Genomic DNA, 23,429 nt, shown 5'->3' with positions numbered 1-23,429 from the left:
AATGTAAAATTGTCAAAATGGTTGTCAGTATCAACTATAAAGTTTACACCCACATGTTCTCACATTCACTAACATTATGCCAGAATATGACTGAAAAAGTAGTTGGTTTTTTTTCAGGTTTAAAAACAGACATAAAAGTTGTTGCTAATCTCAAAGGTAAGTAAAATTAAAATGAATGAATACAGATTCACTCCTCATGACTGTGACCATTTATTATTCTGAATAGGCACTGGCATTTAGATCTGCCTACTGTGGAATACCAAAACTGTTGTTGTTATTTACAGAGATTCTGTTGAAACTGGAGGCTGCTATTGATTCCTTTGATGTTGCAGGTGATAAAGGCATAACAAAACCTGGAATGTAAGTGACAGTATGATAATAAATGTAAATTTCATGCTTTGACTATTCAAGTGCAGTCACCAATGGTACTGATTTAATCACATAAGACGACAAAAAAAACAGAAAAATAGCAAACATATGGCTGTGACTGCAATCACAATAGTTAGCTAGTTCTTCATGTTTTTAAATAGATTTTTCTTATCCTTTTCACGTGCTTAGCTTCATATATGAGCTGTTAGAGAGAGCCCTCTTGACATACGACACCAAGGACTGTGTGTTTGAAGCTCTGGAGCAGATCATTGGATACCTAGCAGGACGTAAGTATGGCTCACTATCTTGTTGTCTAATACATACTGTATTTTGTCACTTACTTGTAACATACTGTTACATAAATATTTTTTTGCGGAAAACATTTTCGGTCGTCACCACATTTAAGTTACTTTCAGGCTCATTCTTTGCCAGATAGACCGAAACTTCATATTGATGCAAATGTTCTTGCGACTGTAAGAAATTAGCTGTCTTTCATAGAGCCGGGGATCTTTCTCAATACGAGTGGATTGCAGAAGCTCTTGGATATCATACAGGTAGGTCATCTGATGATCCAGAGTAGTTAAATATTTTAGTAAATTGATATTTAATATGGGTAGTGCTGTATGGATAGGATTGTCTTGGTCCAGCATAATATGAAACACTGCCTGTAACAGCTGTTAAAAATATCTATCCATCCATATTCCGTACCACTTATCCTCACTAGGGTCACGGTCGTGCTGGCGGCAATCTATGTTAACTCTGGGTGAGAGACAGCGTACACCCTGAACTGGTCGCCAAACAATTGCAAGGCACATATAGACAAACTATCATTAACTTTATAGTCTTCAATTAACCTACCATGCATGTTTTTGGAATGTGGAAGGAATAGATGTGCGAACCATAAAAATACTTGTACATAAATGCTGTATATCCACAAACATAATTTCACTTCACGATTAATATAATACATTAGATAAGATCACTCCTGTATTATAGGGAGATGTAGAAAAATGCCACATTCCTGGCACCCAAACTCTTCAAATCTGACATGTACTGCCATAATATGGACATACACACTCACAAAAATCATAGAAGACAACAGACACCAGTTTACAACAACAGACATGATTCAAAAAAGCCTTTTACTAAGAAAATACACGTACAGTAGCAGCAGCACGAACCATTACATTGCAATCTACTGTAGCACTGTGTGTAACTTTTCCTCTTACAGCTGGTGTTCTGTGGTGAAGTATCATCATCACCGATGGAGCGGCAACAGAAAATGGAAGCTAATACAGCTCCTTTTAAGGTGTTTTTTTTTTGTCACAGTAAAGCTCTTAATTTTCTAAAAGATTTTACTATACATACAATATTATACATAATATTTAGTGGTGTAACGATTTATTCATTATATTGACATCGATTTATTCCTAAAATCCAAGTGGCTCGATCTGTGCTCAGCAAGTTAGCCTTCCGGAAATAAATACATCGATTTAAACAGTTTTAAAAGGTAATCAATCGATTGTTTCGATACCAGGAAGTAACGCATTGGATTTAAACAAGGCAGGCTTTATATGGAGGTGTCTCTGTCTTGTATTTCCAAGAAAAAGCCTCGTAATTCCTTTAACTTGATTTTATTTTCAGTTAGCACACAGCAGTTAGAACAACGCTACTTTCTTCGTTGTCTTTTTTCTTCCTCGTGTTTTTAATCTACGTCCCACATTGAATCACTCCTTTGCGTAGTGCCCCTAGTAGTTGGACAAGACACCACAGTATGTGCGCATGTTATTTTTTTTAACCACGTTTATTGACGTTTAGGATGTCGGTCTGTCTGTTGGATGGCAGATGAGAATGAGGGTAGCGAGAAATTATCATTAAGTATGCGTGTGTGTGACTCGCGGCAACTCGCTATGCAATTTGAAGCCTTTTAAGCTGGTTATCTTAGCTCGCTAGCTGCTGACAACAACAGCAGAGTACAAGGAGGGGAAACTCGGGCGAACGAGGAGAACCAGCGACGTCGTCAACTACTTGATGCGGTTTAAGGCCCACGTTCCTGCTACATAGATAAGGGTTGTTTATTTATCTAGCTCTCGATGTATTATCAACACTATAACAAAAAACATTTCCTCATGGTAACCTGACAGTACTTCGTTTCTAGCCATTAGTATTTGACTGTTTAGAACACTGATTCTCAAGCTTTGGGTCCGTCTAGAGAGGCATTTTTCCAAGGACCCCCTAAAAAACTGTCCCAACAAGTAAAATCTGAAATATTAAAAATATCAATGGGTTGCTGTTTCCTCCTTTGTTTTATAGCAAAGAAATGCAATCAACCAATCAACTTTTATTAAGAGACTCCTAGTCCATTAGAGAAAACATACAGTACAGTACACAATAAGACACACAAAAGGAAAAGTACATCAGGAAAATCTTTATCCATCCATCCAGCCATCCATTTTCTTACGCTTCTCCGAGGTTGGGTCGTGGGGGCAGTAGCTTTAGCGGGGAAGCCCAGACCTTCCTCTCCCCAGCCACTTCTTCCAGCTCTTCCAAGGGGATCTCAAGGCGTTCCCAGGCAAGCAGAGAGACATAGTCTCTCCAGCGTGTCCTGGGTCATCCCTGGGGTCTCATCCCGGTGGAACTTTCCCGGGCCGACCAGCAGAACGATAAGAGTCCCCAGGAGGAGCGCTCTCCAGCACCCCTTCTAAGGACTCCAAAAAGGGTGGGTACTCTGAACTGCTGTTTGGTGCACAGGCACAAATAACAGTCAGGACCCTGGGCAACTCCGGAATGGAAGAGAGTCGAACCCCTCTCAAGAGGACTGGTACCAGAGCCCAAGTCATGTGTGGAGGCGAGCCCGACTATATCTAGTCGGAACTTCTCTATCTCACACAACAGCTCAGGTTCCTTCTCTACCAGAGAGGCGACATTCCACATCCCTAGAGCCAGTTTCTGTTGCCGGGGTCGGATCGCCACCGCCCAGCTCACACTGCACCCGACCCATATGGCCCCTCCCACAGGTGATAAGCCCACGGGAAGGGGGACCCAGGTTACCCTTTTGAGCTGTTGCCCAGCTGAGCCCCATGGATGCAGGCCCGGCCACCAGGCGCTCGCCTTTGAGCCCAACCTCCAGGCCTGGCTCCAGAGGGGGTACCCGGTGACCCGCGTACGGGCAAGGGAAACCTATGTCCATTTAATTTGTTCTTCATCGGGGTTTTTGGAGCCGTACTTTGTCTGGTCCCTCACCTAGGACCTGTTTGCCATGGGGCGTAAAGTCCCAGACAACTTAGCTCCTAGGATCATTGGGGCACACAAACCCCTCCACCACGATAAGGTGGAGGGAAAAGGAGGGAAAATCTTTGTGTAATTACCATAATTAGTGTTTACCCGATTCCCTTACAAGAAAGAACAAGAATCTCAGAAATTTCAACTGTATGCAGTTATTTATTTCACAGACACACTGGATGAATTGTTTTGCTAAAAAGTTACTGAATCGATTTACACCCCAAAAGAATCGTTTCAGATTGTTTTAAATGAACCAATATTGTCCTTGATTTGAATCGGCAATCACAAATCGAATTATTGCTAAAACAAATCGTTACACCCCTAATAATTTCAGTCTCTAAACTGGAATTTTCCCACTGCAGCCACATAAATTACTTTCTTTGCTTCTTTCTTCCTTCCTTCATTCTTGTTTTGTTATTATTTTTCAGCACCTTTTGTTTGCCAGTTTTTTATTTTCCTCAATAATAATAATCACTTCACAAGATGATTACACATGTATGGTCTCTTTTTTTTTTGTAGTAACATCAGTATTAGGCACAGGACATCAGCCATCATATTTGTTTACTGGCCGCAGGTTCACATCCATCAAGACACCAGCGCTCAGAGAAAACAAAAAAATGGCCCATGGGCTTCATCAACAAAGAAAGCAGGTAAATGAGTTGAGTATGTAGTGGTTAAGCTGTAAAACAAATTCAGTGCACATTATTACCTTTTTGTTTTAAATGCAGTGCCAAGCCACTGTCAAAATATGACCACTGTTCAAAGTTGTTGAGCTATTAAGTACCGTATTTTCACGACCTCAAGGCGCACTTAAAAGTCGTAAATCTTCTCCAAAATGGACGGGCGCCTTATAATGCGGCGCGCCTTATGTGTGACTTTGATGAGCGCTCCGCTTGACTGACTGGGAGCATTTCCTGCCGACACGCTCCTTATATAGAGCTTACTTTGCGGGAGAAGCTTCACTATTTACTTGACAAACTCCGGCAGTTAGAGAATGCTCTGGATTGTTGGTATTTTTTTATTTTTTTATTTTTATTTTTTTTAATTGCTGCTTTTAATTTATTGTATTATTGAAGAAAGCTTCCGCCTGTTATTTGGAATTCTTGGAACAGTTCATCAGGTGTCCTAAAAACATTATTCGTAAATAGTTGTACGTGGTCAATGTTGTTCCCATGTACTAAAATGAAGGGGTATATTATTGATTTCGAAATCTGGATTATGCCAGATTGGGGAGAGCATACTGGGAGCTAATTGAGATCCTGTAGATTCTAAACTTTTCCACCAAGCCGTTAAGGTGGATGCAATTATTGGGTTCTTGAAGCATTTAAGGTGTTTAAGACTTGTGGAAATAAATAGGAGTTTTGGGATTTTGATGTTGTTGCAGTCTGTTTGTTCCAATTCTAGACAACAATCATACTACTCATTGTAGTGCAACAATTTGATGAGGTATTGTAATTGGTTAGCTAAATAATAGTGCATTTCGGCCTCCCTCCTGTTTACTTTTCTGAAGAGTGGATAGACTAATTCTATTTTTCTTGTTTTTTGAATAAAAATTTATTACAGCAGAATCTAAGGTTTGAAACCATTTAAATGGAATCATTGAAAATAAATAATTTATTTGAGATAAGGTTTTGGTTAGCTCCGTGAGTTTTGACAAAATATTAATACCTAAATATTTAATGTTTCCTATAGGAATAGGGTAATCTGGGATTTGATCTGCAGGAGTCCATGAGTTTGCTGTTGTTGGTAGTATTGTTGATTTTGTCCAGCTGATAGAGTACCGTATTTTCACGACCATAAGGCGCATTTAAAAGTTTTAAATTTTCTTCAAAATGGACGGGCCACCTTTATAATGCAGCGCACCTTGTGTGCGCTGATTTCCAAAATCCATAAATGTTGTTGTGTGATGAGCACTCCGCTTGACTGACAGGGAGCATTTCCTACCGACACGCTGCTTATACAGAGGAAAAGCGGACGTGGCTGAGGACAGCATGCGGACGTAAAGGGGGAAGGGTGCGCATGAAGGAGAATGCTAAAGCCACGCCCCCAGTAGGTATATAGCGCCGGTCAAGCCAGCCTCCACTCATAAAGTAGCAATCAAGCCAGCCACCCCTAATTTTGTTCATACTAGGCATTACGGTAATAAGTCACCAGCTCGTGCCGAAAGCCACCTTCAAAATAAAAGCTTCCAAATAATACGGACGTCAATGCTCTTCGGTTAAAGGAATGCAACCAGCAAGGTTAATTGGACTCTTGAGATGCGTTAAAAAAATTATTAGTTTTCTGAGACTTTTATTTTGAAATACAATATCAGATCTTCATCAAACCTCTTTTAGTGGAGTCCTTGGTGGTCTGTCACACACATCTGGACTTGTCTTGCGATACCAATGGGATTATGTTGGGGTGGCTTTGGCTCAGTAGGTAGAACAGGTTCGAATCCCTGCTATGACTGTCCGCATGTCGAAGTGTCCTTGGGCAAGACACTGAACCCTAATTTGCTCCCAGTGGGCCTGGCATGGCAGCAGTCGCCCATTGGTTTATGAATGTGTGTGTGAATGTTAGGCTTTGTAAAGCGCTTTGGGCACTGTGATGATGTAGCTGAAGTGCTATGTAAGTGTAGTCCATTAATTTTTCCTAAGATATCAAATAAACTACATTTCTTTTTAATGTATCTCAAGATTCAAATTAACTTTGCTGGTTGCATTCCTTAACTGAAGAGCACTAAAGTCCGCATTATTGTGAAGCTTCTATTTTGAAGGTGGCTTTTGCCGCGAGTTGGCGACCTATTACCGTAATGCCTAGTATGAACAAAATTAGGGGCGGCTGGCTTGACTGCTACTTTACGAGTGGAGGCTGGCTTGACCGCAGTCGAAAACTGCACCTACGAAGAGATACGCTTACGAAGCACAGTTTAAACTGCAAGCTATCAGTTACGCGGAGGAACATGGGAATTGAGCAGCCGTGAGAGAATTCAAGATCAACAAATCCATGGTACGCAAGTGGAGGAAGCAGGAAAACGAGCTTCGCCAAGTCAAGAAGACGAAGCTGAGTTTCCGCGGGGAAAAAAAGAAAACGCGGAAACAAGGCGAGGTGGCCCTAGTTGTATTAATGAGCAAAGAACAGCCGGGAGAAGCGTCTCTTCAGTCAACATTCGACTGAGTGCAATAACTTGGAGTTTGCCATCATTCAGGGAGGCTTGAAGAACCACTGGACATCAGTGTAAACATGGCGAACAGAGCTTTACTAAGACTGGGAGCCAACGCCGGGCGAGTTACGCCATCATATGTGAATGCATTGTGAATGTTTGGGCTAACGTGTCTGCTTTGACTGTTGTCCGAGCTTTCGCGAAAGCCGGCATCATTGCTGAACAGCCCTCCGGCAACGAGACTGACTCTGACAATGACGAGAGGGAACCCGGCGTGTTTGTTGGTGAACTTGGCCTGCTGTTCATTTCGAATACAGACGATGAGGACTTTTATGGATTTGTGGTTGAGAATTGATTAAAAAAATAATGTGAGTACGTTGTTAAATACTTCAATAAAATGCAACCGAACTCAATTTTGCTCCCGCTGCCTTTTTAAAAACGTTGTTTTAGCGTGCATGCATACTACCGTATGTTTTAAGATAGCGTATGTTTTAGCATGCCTGCGCCTTTTAATACGGTGCGCCCTATGGTCGTGAAAATACGGTACTAAATGAATTCAGATACCATAATTTATTCTGCCTTTCTTTACTTAACCAGTCTATGACTGCTCCATACATATACAGACCAGCCAAAATAGTGTTACCACTGTCTTATTAGATGGATAAATCAATCACATTATTTTATACTTTATTAAAGCACTTTACATATCCAACATGTTTGTCCTAACATACACACATGCACACACAAGGCTTAAGAGATCAATCCATTATCTATACTGCTTATCCTAATGAAGATCACTGGTGGGCAAAGCTTTTCCCAGCTGACTTTGGGGGAGAGGCAGGGTACACCCTGGACTGGTCGCCAGCCAATCGCAGGATTTAGAGATGATGAATATCGAATGATAAATGGATTGCAAATAACTTTATGCAGTATAACTTTGCACAATTCAGAAGCTACTGACCCATCCACCACTTCAATTACTACTTTGTCCAGAGTGCTTTGATTGAGTTGTTAATTGTTTTTGGTTTGAGAAAAGAGAGTTTGCTGTGGGGTATTACTGTTAAGGTTAGTGTTCTAAACTGCAGCAACTTATGACTTTTGTTGTGCTGCTGAAATATCTTCTTTATGAATGTGGAAAACAGTACTGTATGTAATATTTAACCTTACATTGACATTTTTAGTGGTGTTTATTCACTTTTATGTATTTTGTATCTTCCAGGAAACATTCTGAGTTATTGGTGTTTCTCTCCGAGCTTCAGCATGCAGGACCTGAAAAATCAAGGTGTTCGCTGCATCATTCTGACCAGCGGTACCCTTTCTCCCCTGAGCTCCTTTACCTCAGAGATGAGGATGTACGTTTTTTTTTTTTTTTAGTCAAGCCCATTACAGCTTCATAGAGCACACTTGTCTGAAAATTGACCAAATAGTTAACTATATATGTAAATTATTATTTTTTAAATATCTGATGCCCTTTCTTGCCGGACCTAGAATAACCTGTCGAAAAAGTGTTTTTGTTGATCATGTGTTTTTCTCTTGCTTCATGTGCAGACCGTTTCCAGTGTCTTTGGAAAACAACCATGTAATTGAGCGGGATCAGATCTTTGTAAGCGTCATTGAACAGGGCCCAGATAGGGTACCGTTGAGTTCAGCATTTGATAGAAGGTCAGTACGTACATACAGGTATGTCCTTTTCAAATCTGCAGTAGAAGGTTTCAAGTCGTCGGCTAGTCTACTATTGTTCTCAGCTTGGGGGGATCATCGTTTGTAATTGGTTAGTGATTGTAATGCATGCCAGACTGATTTAGGGTCGCGCTAAACAGTTAGCGCTAAACTGTTTTTCCCAACTTTGCTACATAGTTTCTCTTTGCACTGTTAATTTCTTTCGTCAGCTGGTTTCTAGCTTGATTATACAGGGCCCTGTCCCCGTTTCGATATGCGTCTTCCTTTGCTTGGCGAAGTTGCTTAATCAGAATCAGAATCATCTTTATTTGCCAAGTATGTCCAAAACACACAAGGAATTTGTCTCCGGTAGTTGGAGCCGCTCTAGTACAACAGACAGTCAATTTACAGAACACTTTGGGGACATAAAGACATTGACAAAAAACAATTGTGCAAAAAGATGCAGAGTCCTCCAGCACTTAGAGCAGTTCGAACGACTAATATTGCAATAGTCCGGTGCAATGACCATTGTGCAAAGGGCGCTGAGACTTCAAGGAGTGTATGCGGTTTAAAGTGACGAGTAGTGCGATCATCTGGGACAATGTTGGTTGTGCAAATGTTACAGATACTCCTCAATCAGTGTGCAAATGTAACAGATGCTACTCTGGCATGAGTGGCTAGTATATGCAAATAGTGCAGCATGGCGAGACAACTACGGTGAGTGCACGAGTAATACATAATTGGCCCCACAGAAATGTGACAACGAAATCAAGTCAAAAAATTGCCAGCTTGTTGTAATGGAATTATAGGTTAGGTGTTTAAGAAGTTGATCGCAAGAGGGAAGAAGCTGTTGGAATGTCTACTAGTTCTAGTTTGCGTTGATCGGTAGCGCCTACCTGAGGGAAGGAGCTGGAAGAGCTGGTGACCGGGGTGCAGACGGTCCGAGAGGATTTTGCACGCCCTTGTCTTAGTTCTGGCAGCGTGCAAGTCCTCAATGGTGGGTAGGGGGGTACCGACAATCCTTTCAGCAGTTTTGATTGTCCGTTGCAGTCGGAGTTTGTCCTTTTTTGTAGCAGCACCAAACCAGACTGTGATGGAAGAACACAGGACTGATTCGATGACCGCTGTGTAGAACTGTCTCAGCAGCTCCGGTGGCAGGCCGTGCTTTCTCAGAAGCCGCAGGAAGTACATCCTCTGCTGGGCCTTTTTGAGGACGGAGTTGATGTTGTTCGCCCACTTCAGGTCCTGAGATATTGTAATTCCCAGGAAGGAAATTGATACCCTCCATCCTATGGAGGGTATCAATAATGATCTTCTGGCCAGTTGTCAAGTCTGCAGTCAGAATCAGAATCATCTTTATTTGCAAAGTATATCCAAAAAACACACAAGGAATTTGACTCCGGTAGTTGGAGCCGCTCTAGTACGACAACAGGCAGTCAATTGACAGAGCTGTGTCGAAGGATGCCTCCTGAAGTCCACGATCATCTCTACCGTCTTGAGCGTGTTCAGCTCCAGGTTGTGTCGGCCGCACCACAGCTCCAGCCGCTCCGCTTCCTGTCGATATGCAGACTCGTCACCGTCCTTGATGAGGCCGATGACAGTGGTGTCATCTGCAAACTTCAGGAGCTTGACAGTCGGGTTCGCTGAGGTGCAGTCGTTCGTGTAGAGAGAGAAGAGCAGCGGAGAGAGGACACAACCTTGGGGCGCCCCAGTGCTGATGCTGCGTGCGGATGAGGTGGCCCCCCCCCCAGCCTGACCTGCTGTGTCCTGCCCGTCAGAAAGCTGTAAATCCACTGGCAGATGGCAGGTGAGACGCTGAGCTGGAGAAGCTTGGTTGAAAGGAGTTCAGGGATGATGGTGTTGAACGCTGAGCTGAAGTCCACGAACAGGATCCTCGCGTAGGTCCCTGCACTGTCGAGGTGTTCTAGGATGAAGTGCAGTCCCATTTTGACTGCATCATCCGCAGACCTGTTCGCTTGGTAGGCAAACTGCAGGGGGTCCAGCAGGGGACCTGTGACACTCTTGAGGTGGTCCAGCACGAGACGTTCAAAGGACTTCATGACCACAGATGTCAAAGTGACAGGCCTGTAGTCATTCAGACCAGAGATTGCAGGTTACTTGGGGACTGGAATGATGGTGGAGCGTTTGAAACAGGATGGAACTTCGCACATTTCCAAAGATCTGTTAAAGATCTGAGTGAAGAGTGGAGCGAGCTGGTCCCCGCAGACTTTGAGGCAGGATGGGGACACATGGTCCGGTCCTGTCGCTTTGTTAATCTTCTGTTGTTTGAAGATGCGTCTCACATCCTGTTCATGGATGGTTAACGCAGAAGTCAGAGGTGTGGTTGTGGTCGCGGGTGCGGCCGGGTGGGTGTGTGGAGTGAAACTGTCCTTTTCAAATCTGCAATAGAAGGTATTCAAGTCGTTGGCTAGTGTGCTATTGTTCTCAGCTTGGGGGGATCGTCGCTTGTAATTAGTCAGCGATTGGAATGCACGCCAGACTGATTTTGAGTCGTTCGCGCTAAACTGTTTTTCCAACTTTGCTGCATAGATCCTCTTTGCAATGTTAATTTCTTTAGTCAGCTGGTTTCTAGCTCGATTATACAGGGCCCTGTCCCCGCTCTGATATGCGTCCTCCTCAGCTTGGCGAAGCTGCTTAAGTTTAGCAGTGAACCACGGCTTGTTGTTGTTGAATGTGCAAAATGATTTTGTTGGTACACAAACCTCTTCACAGAAACTGATATAGGATGTGACAGTGTCCGTATATTCATCCAGGCTGCCAGCTGAATTTTCAAAGACACTCCAGTCTGTGCAGTGTAAACAGCTTTGAAGTTCCATCTTTGCTTCATTGGTCCACTTTTTGACTGTTTTCACTGTAGGCTTCGCACATTTAAGTTCTTGCTTGTACGTCGGTATTAAGTGAATTAAGCAGTGATCAGACGAGCCCAGGGCTGCACGAGGTATAGCACGGTATGCGTTTTTTACCGTAGTGTAGCAGTGGTCTAAAGTATTATTTTCCCTGGTAGGACAGTCGATGTGCTGCTTGTATTTAGGGAGTTCGTGGTTGAGTTTAGCTTTGTTAAAGTCCCCGAGAATAATGAGGGGTGAGTCAGGGTGTTTTTTTTCAATTTCGTTGACTTGTTCGGCGAGCGTTAGCAATGCGGCGTTCGTGTTAGCTTGCGGTGTAATATAGACTCCAGCCAGTATAAACGATGCAAACTCACGTGGCGAGTAAAATGGTTTACAGTTCAAAAACAGCGACTCCAAATGCGGGCTGCAGTGTGTGCTGAGCACCGTGACGTCCGTACACCATTTTTCGTTTATATGGAGGCATATCCCGCCGCCCTTCGTTTTCCCCGATGATTCCATGTCGCGGTCCGCTCGATGAATGTTGAAGCCGGGAAGCGTGACGGCGCCATCGGGTACAGCGTCGCAAAGCCAGGTCTCCGTGAAGCACATGGCCGCGGAACGTCCGAAGTCTTTACTGGTCTTTAACAGAAGATGAAGCTCGTCCATTTTGTTGGGTAGGGAGCCTACATTCGCGAGGTGGATCGACGGGAACGCCAATCTGTGTCCTCTCTTGCGGAGTTTCACCTGAATGCCGGCTCGTTTTCCTCTGTGGCGCCGCTTCCGCATCCATGCGCCGAAAACCGCGGACGACGCTCCGGTGAGTAACTCGAGGAAAAAACTGAGCGGATTTTAGAAAGTTGGTGACAGAAAGTCCGGAGTAGCCTCCTTGATGGTTAGCAGGTCTCCCCTTGTGTAAGTGAGTCGTGTAAGGTCTCCAAAGACGGACGAAAAACACAAAAACAAAGACAATACTAGAGAGCGCGTTACCGAGGCGACCACACTGGTAGGCGCCATCTTGGAATTTAGTAGTAGTTTGAATTATTATACCCCTCCTGGAGCCGTCACCTTATTGTGGTTGAGGGGTTTCTGTGTCCCGATGATCCTAGTAGCTAAGTTGTCTGGGGCTTCACGCGCCTGATAGGGTCACCCTTGGCAAACAGGTCCAAGGTGAGGGAACAGACAAAGTACACTCAAAGACTGGAATGGAATGGGAGTTTGACAGGCAGATCGGTGCAATGATGCAGACTTTGTATCCGTCCGTTGTGGTGAAGGAGTTAAAAGGGGAAGCTCTCAATTTACCGGTCAAGCTACGTTCCTACCTTCACCTATGGTCACGAGCTGTGGGTCGTGACCGAAAGAACAAGATCCCGGATACAAGCGGCCGAAATGAGTTTCCTCCGCAGGGTGCCCGGGCTCTCACTTAGAGATAGGGTGAGAAACATCCGGGAGGGGCTCAGAGTAGAGTCGCTGCTTCTTCACATTGCGAGAAGCCAGATGAGGTGGCTGGGCCTCCTGGATGCCTCCCTGATGAGGTTTTCCGGGCACGTCCCACTGGGAGGAAACCCCGGGGATGACCCAGGACATGCTGGAGAGACCATGTCTTCCGGCTGGCCTGGGAATGTCTCGGGTTCCCCCCGGAAGAGCTGGATGAAGTGACTGGGGAGAGGGAAGTCTGGACATCCCTGGTAAAGGTACTTCCCCCGTGACCCGAACTTGGATTGGATGGATGAATTATTATACATTTTGAAAGCAGCAACACTGTTAAAAAAATAAACTTGTAGTAAGCCAAATAACTATGCATGTTTGGATTATTAAAAAAAAAAGCTTCAGCATTTACTTTCGAGTTGTTTGCAAACACCCAGTGGCTACAAATCGAAAGTTTTCAATAGCTAGTATATAGGACTAGTTATTTCATCTAGCTTTAATCATCCATCCATCCATTCTCAGTACTGCTTATCCTCCTGACGGGTCGCTTTAGGATGTGCTCAGCCTATCTCACCTGACTGGCGAGAGGCAGGCCACACCCTTAACTGGTCGCCAGCCAATAGCAGGGCACATATATTGTAAAAACAAACAGCAATTCACATTCACACCTATGGGAAATTTAGTCTTCAATGAATCTATCTTGTGTGTTTTTGGAATGTGGGAGGAAATCCAGAGTACTTTTAATCATTTGGATCATAATTATTCAACAAAAAAAAATTATGCTAGTAAAAATGCTGAGTGGGTAGTGACTCTGGGAAGCCACTAGCCACAATGGCTGGTGAGCAAAGAAATTTTAGTGTCAAGCCCTGTGTTTTCACGAGCTGCTCTCGACATTGTTAGCTGTGCAGAACAAATATCCCTTTTCTTCCTTTTCCTGAACTTAAGAACACGTGTCTAGCTTAAGCTTTATAGCTTTGTAAAATGTATTAAGTCATGGAAAAAATTATGAGACCACCCTTTCTTCATTTTCTTGTGCATTTTTAATGCTTTATCCAACTAAAGGTACATTTGTTTGGACAGTTATAATGATGAGAGAAAAAATAGCTCTGAGTTTAGTTTAAGAGCTGATAGCCTCATGACTTCCTTGTAGGCTGCTACGTCAGCACTTCCAAATATTGGCATTGGCCGCACGGGGTGCCGTCGTACTTGTGCGCAGCTGCACGGACCTTTCACATGGAGCAAATGCGGTGTGAAAAGCCCTTAATGTTAACAAGGTTAAATGTTTTTCTCTTCAAGATTTGTTCCTGAAAATTTGTCGTCTTTAGGAAACACTGTGGGTAAGTACAAACTGCATACCAATGTTTTAATGCAATATTCATGAACCCTCACAATGATTATCTCGGCGAACAACCCTATTCTTTTGCTGTCTCCTCAGTAAACCTTACCCGGATTGTACCCCATGGTCTCCTATTGTTTTTTCCCTCCTTCTACTTAATGGAAAAAACTTTGGAGTTCTGGAGAGTGAGTGAAGATTAACTTATTATTATATTTTGTGTTTTAAATGTTTTATCCTTTGTGTCAAAATACACTGTATTGCCAAAGGTATTTGTTGACCTACCTTGACTCAGATATGAATTTGATTGACATCCCATTCTTAATCCACAGGGGTTTAGATGAAATTGCTCCACCCTCTGCAATTATAACAACATAAACTCTTCTGGGAAGGCTTTCCACAAGGTTTAGGAGTGTGATTATGGGAATTAATGAAATTTTTTCCAGAAGCGCATTTGTGAGGTTACACACTGATGTTGGAAGAAGGCCTGGCTCTCAGTCCCTACTCTAATTCATCCAAAAGTGTTATATAAAGTGTTGAGGTCAGGATTGTGCAAGCCAGTCAAATTCATCCACATCAACCTCTCTCATCCATGTTTTTATGAACCTTCATTTGTGCGCATATGCGCAGTCATGTTGGAATAGGAAGGGACCATCTCCAAAATGTTCTTGGAAATATCCAAAATATTAGCTTATGAGCTCCAGTGAAAGGAATTCTGAATGCTTCAGCACACCAAGAGATTTTGGACATAACCCCTACCTGTTCCAACATATCTGTGCACCAGTGCACAAAGTAAGGTCCTTAAAGACATGGATGACAGAATTTGGTATGGATACACTTGACTGGCCTGCACAAGTCCTGCCCTAACCCAATGGAACATATTTGGGTTGATTTCGAGCAGACAGTGAGCCAGACCTTCTCGTCCAACATCTGTGTATGACCTCACAAATAAGCTCCTGGAAGAATGGGCAAAAAGTCCCATAAACTCACTCCTAAACCTTGTGGAAAGCTGTTGAAGCTGTTAGAGCTGCAAAAGAAAGACCAACATCATATTAAACCATATGGATTTAGAGTGGGATATCACTTAAAATCATGTGAGTCAAGGCAGGTGAGTGAATACCTTTGGCAATGTACTGTATTTCCACTATAAAATTGCAATAATTCTCACCAGGACAATGGACATGCCGATCGCATTGAAAGTGTAAAGCCAATGTTTGTCGAACCTAAAGGGAAGGGAGCTTTTACTGAGGTAAATGTAAATGTGGTATATATTTCTGCAAAATACCTCTGCGTTTGGTACAAACCACCTTTCTGTAAAACCTCATACAGGGATGCACGATAACAATTGACCTGATATTGGGGGGGGTCGGGGGGCGTCGGGCGTTGTCACACTCATTGGTCCGATACCCCAAAAAACTGGACCGATAACAACAGCCGCATTTTTCACCGCTGTGCTGGACACCACTCGCCTGCCTGTTATTGACTCTTTACAGTCATGGATATTATGCCCAAAATTATTTACCTGTGACACCAAAAATAGTCAATGTCTGCATTAAAAATGTCTTATCATCACCAGCACTTGCTGGAATTAAGATCATCCAGTACCTTTGAGTTCGTAACGACGCTCGCGATAAGACCCAGCGGCCTACGAAGCAGCGGACTCACTTAGCTGCTCAAGCCGACAGAGGAACACGGGGGGACGGTTTGGCTGCTTGCAAAAGCACGGTTGTCTTGATGGGCTTACAGCTAAGGTAACAACAGCTAACCCCTGCAAACGCTGCTCCTATGTTCCAACATTCACGCACTGGACAATAAATTTATGTCATCTCCAAATGAAATTAACATCAAAACACACAATGGCCCTCCATCGTTTGGCAGGGAAAGCGCGAGTATGTATCCACTAATGACGCGTTTTCTCAACACCAACACACCTTTCCGCTCTGGCACTCTTTGCCCAGCCACAAATTCAAATGTCTTCAAATAAACAAACATTAACATGAACGTTCGTCAGTTCTTATATTGTGTAAAAATAAAGAACATGAATATTTAAACCTGTGTATTATTCAAGAAGCGGAAAAAAAGTTCGACTTATCAATACTATACGATGCTGTGAAAAAGTATTGGCCTCCTTCTGAAATTCTTATTTTTGTATAGTTTTGGGACACTGTTTGAAATCATCAAAAATATTTAAATATCAGACAAATACAACCCAAGTGGACTTAAAATGCTGTTTTTAAATGATTTCATTAAGGAAAAAAAATATTCAGTTACCTGCCCCAGTCTGAAAAAGTAATTATCCCCTTGTTAAATCATGAATAAATTGTGGCTAATCACAACTTAATTTTCACTGATCACATCCAAGCCTTATTACCTCCAGACCTGTTCAATCAATAAATAATTTATACAGTATCTGTCTGTCAAAATCAAGTCGGACAAAAGATCTAAAAAACACCTGCAACAAAATGACATGATCCCAACAAATTCAAGAACAGTCTATCAGTCTGGAAAAGATTATTACAAAGCAATTTCCAGCGAACCATCTGGCAAAAAGGTACCACAGCATTTCAGAAAAAGAACATCATACCAACAGTCAAACATGGTGGTGGTAGTTTGATGGTCTTGGGCTAGGACAACTTGCTGTGATTGATGGAACCATGAATTCTGCTCTTTACCAGAATATCCTGAAGGAGAATGTTCAGCCATCTGTTTGTGATCTCAAGCTGACGTGCACTTGAGTTCTTCAGCTGGACAACAATCCAAAACACGCCAGCAAGTCAACTTCTGTACTGCTTTTTAATAAATAAATAAATAAAAAATTAAAAAAACAAGGTTTTGGGCTGGGTAGTCAAAGTCCGGACTTGAATACGATTGAAATGTAGTGGTATGACCTTAAAAAGGCCGTTTGTGCTCGAAAACCCTCCATTTTTGCTTAAAACAATTCTGCAAGGAAGAGTGAGCCAAAATATCTCCACAGAGATGTGAAAGACTCAGTGCCAGTTATAGAAATGTCAGTTGATTTGATTTCAGTTCTTACTGCTGTTGCTGGCCCAACCAGTTATGAGGTTTACGGGGCAATTACTTTTTCACACAGGGCCCAGGTAACTTTGAATATTTTTTTTTTCCTTAATAAATGAAATCACCATTTAAAAACAGCATTTTAAGTTCACTTTGGTTATATTTTTCTATTTACATTTGCTCAATGGTCTTAAACATTTAAGTGAAGAAACTATGCAAAAATATAAGAATTTGAGAAGTGGGCCAATACTTTTTCCCGGCACTGTAGTATTGATTGCACAATGATAAAGTACATTTACATCGCATCTCATCTCAGTCTCATTATACTTGTGTATAGGGACAATAAAAAGGCATTCTTTTATTATTATATTACATTATATGTTATATACACATGATATATGACAATAAATTATATGATATAATACAATTGTAAGCCTCCCCTGTGTGGAGGTTGCACGTTTTCCCTGTGGCTCCGTGGGTATTTTCTGGGTACTCCGGTTTCTCCCACATTCCAAAAATAGGCATGGTAGGTTGATTGAAGACACTAAATTGTCCGTAGGTGTGAATGTGAGTGGTTGTTTGTTTATATGTCGCCTGTGATTGGCTGGCGACCAGTACAGGGTGTACCCCACCTCTAGCCAGGAGGTACCAGCACACCCACGACCCCAGTGAGAATAAGCAGCACGGACAATGGATGGATGGATGAATAAAGAGCCATTCTATTATATGACCAGTTTGATATAAAATACAATTGTATACAATATACATAAGAAGGGGGTCCCTGCTCCAGCTTTCCATCATTTTGGGGGTCCTTGGCCTAGAAATGGTTGAGAACCACTGATATAAACAATTTTAAAAAATTATCGTCTATCTGCTATCGGTTTGGAGAGAAGCAGCAAGTTATGTTATCCGTGGAAAAAAAATTATCGTGCATCCCTAACGAATCCCCTAATTTATTTTGTTCACCAAAATCTTTCATGAATGTTTTGCAATAATATTGAACATGTAAAAAAGTAGGTATTGTATGTGTGTTGTTTCTATTTTTAGACTATTGGGGGTTATTACAACAAAGTCAGTGACTCCCAATCTCGAGGCGGAATCTTTGCTGCAGTGTGTCGAGGAAAGGTGAATATTCATGGATAAGGATCCTGGTTGTACTTAAAATTTGAATTTCATTATTTTGTCTTGGTTGTTTTACATATAGATACATGTTTTATACAACCCCAATTCCAATGAAGTTGGGACATTGTGTAAAAACAGAATACAATGATTTGCAAATCATGTTCAACCTATATTTAATTTAATACACTACAAAGACAAGATATTTAATGTTCAAACTTGTGAACTTTATTGTTTTTAGCAAATAATCATTAACTTGGAATTTTATGGCTGCAACACATTCCAAAAAAGCTGGGACAGTGTCATGTTTACCACTGTGTTACATCACCTTTTCTTTGAACTACATTCAATAAACGTTTGGGAACTGAGGACACTAATTGTTGAAGCTTTGTAGGTGGAATTCTTTCCCATTCTTGCTTGATGTACAGTTTCAGCTGTTCAACAGTCCGGGGTCTCCGTTGTCGTATTTTACGCTTCATAATGCGCCACACATTTTCAATGGGAGACAGGTCTGGACTGCAGGCAGGCCAGTCTAGTACCCGCACTCTTTTACTATGAAGCCATGCTGTTGTAACACGTGCAGAATGTGCTTTTGCATTGTCTTGCTGAAATAAGCAGAGGCATCCATGAAAACGTCATTGCTTGGATGGCAGCATATGTTTCTCCAAAATCTGTATGTACCTTTCAACATTAATGGTGCCTTCACAGATGTATAAGTTATCCATGCCATTGGCACTAACACAGCCCCAAACCATCACATAAGCTGGCTTTTTTAACTTTGCGTTCATACCAGTCTGGATGGTTCTGTTCCTCTTTGGCCCAGAGGACACGACATCCACAATTTGGAATGTGGAATCGTCGGACCACAGAACTCTTTTTCACTTTGCATCAGTCCATCTGAGATGAGCTCGGGCCCAGAGAAGCCAGCGGCGTTTCTGGGTGTTGTTGATAAATGGCTTTTGCTTTGCATAGTAGAGTTTCAAGTTGCACTTATGGCTTTAGCGCCGAACTGCATTTACTTCTTTTCCTTTCGGGCTGTCCTTTTAGGGGTCGCCACAGGGCATCATCCTTTTCCATGTAAGCCTATCTCCTGCATCCTCCTCTCGAACACCAACTCCCCTCATGTCTTCCCTCACGACATCCATCAACCTTCTCTTTGGTCTTCCTCTAGCTCTCTTACCTGGCAGCTCCATCCTCATCATCCTTCTACCAATATACTAACTATTTCTCCTCTGGACCTGTCCAAACCATCGAAATCTGCTCTCTCTAACTTCGTCTCCAAAACATCGAACCTCGGCTGTCCCTCTGATGAGCTCATTTCTAATTTTATCCAACCTGGTCACTCTGAGAGCGAACCTCAACATCTTCATTTCCGCCACCTGTCCTGAGTCTAGCCTCCGCTACTCTTTCCCATAACTTCATTATGGGAAAGAGCTCATCTGGCTCATCAACTTAATTCCTCTATAATTCCTTAATTCCTCCTTGTTCTTAAAAATGGGCACCAGCACACTTTTCCTCTATTCCTCAGGCATCTTCTCACGCGCTAGAATTCTATTGAACAAACTGGTGAAAAACTCCACAGCCACCTCTCCTAGATGCTTCCATACCTCCACAGAAATGTCATCAGGATCAACTGCCTTTCCATTTTTCATCCTCTTTAATGCCTTTCTAACTTCCCCCGTACTAATCATTGCTAATTCCTGGTCCACCACACTTGCCTCTTCTACTCTCTCTCAGTTTGAACATTAGATATCTTGTCTTTGTAGTGTATTCAATTAAGTATAGGTTGAACATGATTTGTAAATAATTGTATTCTGTTTTTATTTATGTTTAACACAATGTCCCAACTTCATTGGAATTGGGGTTGTCTATACATTACATACCCAGTGTCAATCCACCAATCTATTTTCCTCCGCTTATCCGAGGGTATGTCCCCAAAGGCAGCTGTGAGACAAAGTCACTCCAACACGATTATATACTGACAGAATGTGCTAACAGGCCACAGACGCTCCAGGAGCACCGTAGGATAAAAGTGTTTTTCTGGTCGACAAAAGCAGAATCACAATAATCAGTATCATCTTTATTTGCCAAGTATGTCAAAAACACACAAGGAATTTGTATCCGGTAGTTGGAGTCATTCTTGAACGACAACAGACAGCCATTGTGACAAAATATACTTTTAGAACATAAAAAACATATTACGGAGAGTCATTGACCAATGAAAGGTTACCAGTAATGTGATAATGCTGATAATATAACAATTTTGTAGATGGTTCTCAGGAAATTCAAGCAGTTTAAAGTGACTCGTAGTGCGATAATCTGGAACAGTGACAATTGTGCAAATGGTGCACTTAGTTCTCAAGCGCTTGAGTGAACAGTATTGGTCAACAACAAATGTGAAAATAGTGCAGAGTGACTAGACTACTACAGTGAGTACATCAATAATGTAGTAGGGTCTCAACAGAGATGTCCAAATGGCAGCTGTTACAGTCACATTGTAAGTCAACTGTTTAAGAAGTTAGTGGCAAGAGGGAAGAAGCTTTTGGAATCTCTGCTGGTTTTGGTTTGCATTGTTTGATAACGCCTACCTGAGGGAAGGAGCTGGAATAGGTGGTGACCAGGATGTTGAGGGTCCAAGAGGATTTTGCATGCTCTTGTCTAAGTCCTGGCAGCATGCAAGTCCTCAAGAGTGGGTAATAGACTCCCAACGATTTTTTTCAGCAGTCCCGACTGTCCCTTGTAGTCGGAGTTTGTCCTTTTTTGTAGCAGCACCCAACTGGACCGATTCAATGACTACTGTGTAGAACATGTTGTCTGTGTCATCCATAGACCTGTTTGCTTGGTAGGCAAACTGCAGGGGATCCAGCAGGGGCCCTGTGACGCTCTTGAGGTAGTCGATCACGAGGCGTTCAAAGGACTTCATTACCACAGATGTCAGGGCAACAGGGCTATTGTCATTCAGACCCGGGATTGCAGATTTCTTGGAGACTTGGATGATGGTATAGTGTTGGATGGTACTTCACACATTTCCATAAATCTATTGAAGATCTCTGTAAAGACTGGAGCTAGCTGGTCCACACAGACTTTGAGGCAGGTTGGGGAAACAAGGTCTTGGCCCGCCGCTTTTGTTGATCTTTTGTTATTTGAACATACGTCTCACCTGCTATTAATTGATTGTCAACGCAGAAGGGGAAGTCAGAAGAGTGATGGTGGTCGTCAGTGGTGCGGCTGGCTGGGTGTGGGGTGTGAAAATGTCCTTTTCAAATCTACAGTAGAAGGTATTGAAGTCATCAGCTAGTCCTTTATTGTGCTCTCTCTAGAGGGATGGTTGCTTGTAGTTGGTCAGCGTTTGTAATCTTCACCAGACTGACACAGAGTCGTTAGCTGTCCCCAAGAATAATGAAGAAGAAGAATTACCTTGTCATGAACATCCATGCATGCACATGAAATTTGTTCTCTGCATTTAACCCATCACAGTGAACACATACACATGTTAGTGGAACACACTGGAGCAGGGGGCAGCTGAAGCGCCCGGGCAGCATTTTGGGGTATCAGTGTCTTGCTCATGGACACCATAGCCGTGAGTCCGGGGGATGTTGGTGGATGGTCCAGTCGGGGTCTTGAACCTCGGTCCCCAACGGTGGCAGGCGATGATCTTAACCATTGGGCCAAGGCTGAGGGGTAGGGTTGGGCATCGTTTGAATTTGAGTGATTCCGGTGAAATGATTCTTGATTCAAATTCTTTTAGGGGTCTGGGTAAAAAAAGTTTGCATTGTTTCAATAAAGGGTGTCCAAAGGGTGTCCATCAATTTTCTTAGCAGCCTGCAGCATAAACTAAAATGAACATTTGACTCGGGCTTCTTTATAACCAGTATCAATAGCAAACTTATGAACTAAAAGGCAATGTGTGTGGAACTAACCCAATTGACTCAATATTCATTAATTATTGTTTCAGCTAAATGTTAAATACAGCATTGTTAAAATAGTTACTTGCGACTGTTTTATCACGTCAAATCGTTTATATGTGCAAGTTTTAAGCATGTAGCCTTTTATTTTGAGGAGTACGAGGGTACATACCGGCACTCAGCATTTTGTCACGAAAGGTAACTTCACACGATACTGGTGAATTTTTACAATGAAAGTAATGGAACCAAACGCTATAATACGTTGAGTCCTTAACCTACCCACCGATGAGACACAAGCAGGTCACCCGGTGACGGAAGGGTTGCTAGTTCGAATCCTGGCTCCAACTGTCTGCATGTCGAAGTGCTCTAATTTGCTCCCAGTGGCCCTGGCAGCACCTTGCATGGCAGCAGTCGCCCATTGGTGTATGAATGTGTGTGTGAATGGGTGAATGTGAGGCTTTGGAAACCGCTTTGGATACTGTGATTGTGTAGATAAAGCGCTATATACAGTGGGGCAAAATAGTATTTAGTCAGCCACCAATTATGCAAGTTCTCCCACTTAAAAAGATGAGAGGCCTATAATTGTCATCATAGGTATACCTCATCTATGAGAGACAAAATGAGAAAAAAAATCCAGAAAATCACAGTCTGATTTGTTTTAAATAATTTATTAGCAAATTATGGTGGAAAATAAGTATTTGGTCACCGACAAACTAGCAAGATTTCTGGCTCTCACAGACCTGTAACTTCTTTAAGAGGCTCCTCTGTCCTCCACTCGTTACCCGTATTAACCCGTATTACCCGTATTAAACTGTTTGAACTACTTATCATTATAAAAGACACCTGTCCACAACCTCAAACAGTCACACTCCAAACTCCACTGTGGCCAAGACCAAAGAGCTGTCAAAGGACACCAGAAACAATATTGTAGACCTGCATCCTGTTCGTGGATGGTCAACGCAGGAGGGGGGAATCAGAGGTGTGATGGTGGTCAGTGGTGCGGCTGGGTGGGTGTGGGGTGTGAAAGTTTCCTTTTCAAAGCTGCAGTAGAAGGTAATCAGGTCGTCAGCTAGTCCTTTATTGTTCTCTGCTTGAGGGGATGGTTGCTTGTAGTTGGTTAACGATTGTAATCCATGCCAGACTGACAGAGTTGTTAGCAGTAAACTGTTTTTCCATCTTTTCTGCATAATTTCTCTTTGCGATGTTAATTTATTAGGTTAATGTTATTTGTCTGATATTTACTTTACCTGTTCCAACCTGCTTGGACCTGTTTTTTACTTCCACACTCACCATTGATCTGGACTTCTGACCATAAGTATTTAAAGTCT

At 42.5% G+C, this 23,429-nt stretch overlaps 1 protein-coding gene across 7 annotated transcripts in view; it reads left to right on the top strand.

Annotated features, from left to right (window-relative positions):
* The window catches only part of rtel1 (regulator of telomere elongation helicase 1), a 60,120-nt gene that overhangs the window by 19,034 nt on the left and 17,657 nt on the right, over positions 1–23,429 (top strand). For 5 of the 7 annotated variants that reach the window (XR_009769276.1, XR_009769277.1, XM_061686886.1 and 2 more), the window contains exons 10-21: positions 118–156; positions 285–360; positions 559–656; positions 868–923; positions 1,601–1,678; positions 4,226–4,301; positions 8,016–8,148; positions 8,345–8,458; positions 14,026–14,066; positions 14,165–14,250; positions 15,234–15,311; positions 18,125–18,202. Coding sequence is in view for 5 of the 7 variants with exons in the window: in XM_061686886.1 (XP_061542870.1) it covers positions 118–156; positions 285–360; positions 559–656; positions 868–923; positions 1,601–1,678; positions 4,226–4,301; positions 8,016–8,148; positions 8,345–8,458; positions 14,026–14,066; positions 14,165–14,250; positions 15,234–15,311; positions 18,125–18,202 (953 nt within the window). In the remaining 2 variants the exon portion in view is untranslated. The remainder of the gene's footprint in view (positions 1–117; positions 157–284; positions 361–558; positions 657–867; positions 924–1,600; positions 1,679–4,225; positions 4,302–8,015; positions 8,149–8,344; positions 8,459–14,025; positions 14,067–14,164; positions 14,251–15,233; positions 15,312–18,124; positions 18,203–23,429) is intronic. The other 2 variants (XM_061686861.1, XM_061686871.1) reach the window with 2 other exon arrangements.

This window comes from Phycodurus eques, chromosome 1 (genome assembly GCF_024500275.1).
Source record: "Phycodurus eques isolate BA_2022a chromosome 1, UOR_Pequ_1.1, whole genome shotgun sequence".
In the NCBI taxonomy this organism is placed as follows: domain Eukaryota; kingdom Metazoa; phylum Chordata; class Actinopteri; order Syngnathiformes; family Syngnathidae; genus Phycodurus; species Phycodurus eques.
This window is presented reverse-complemented; position numbering and strand designations above follow the sequence as displayed.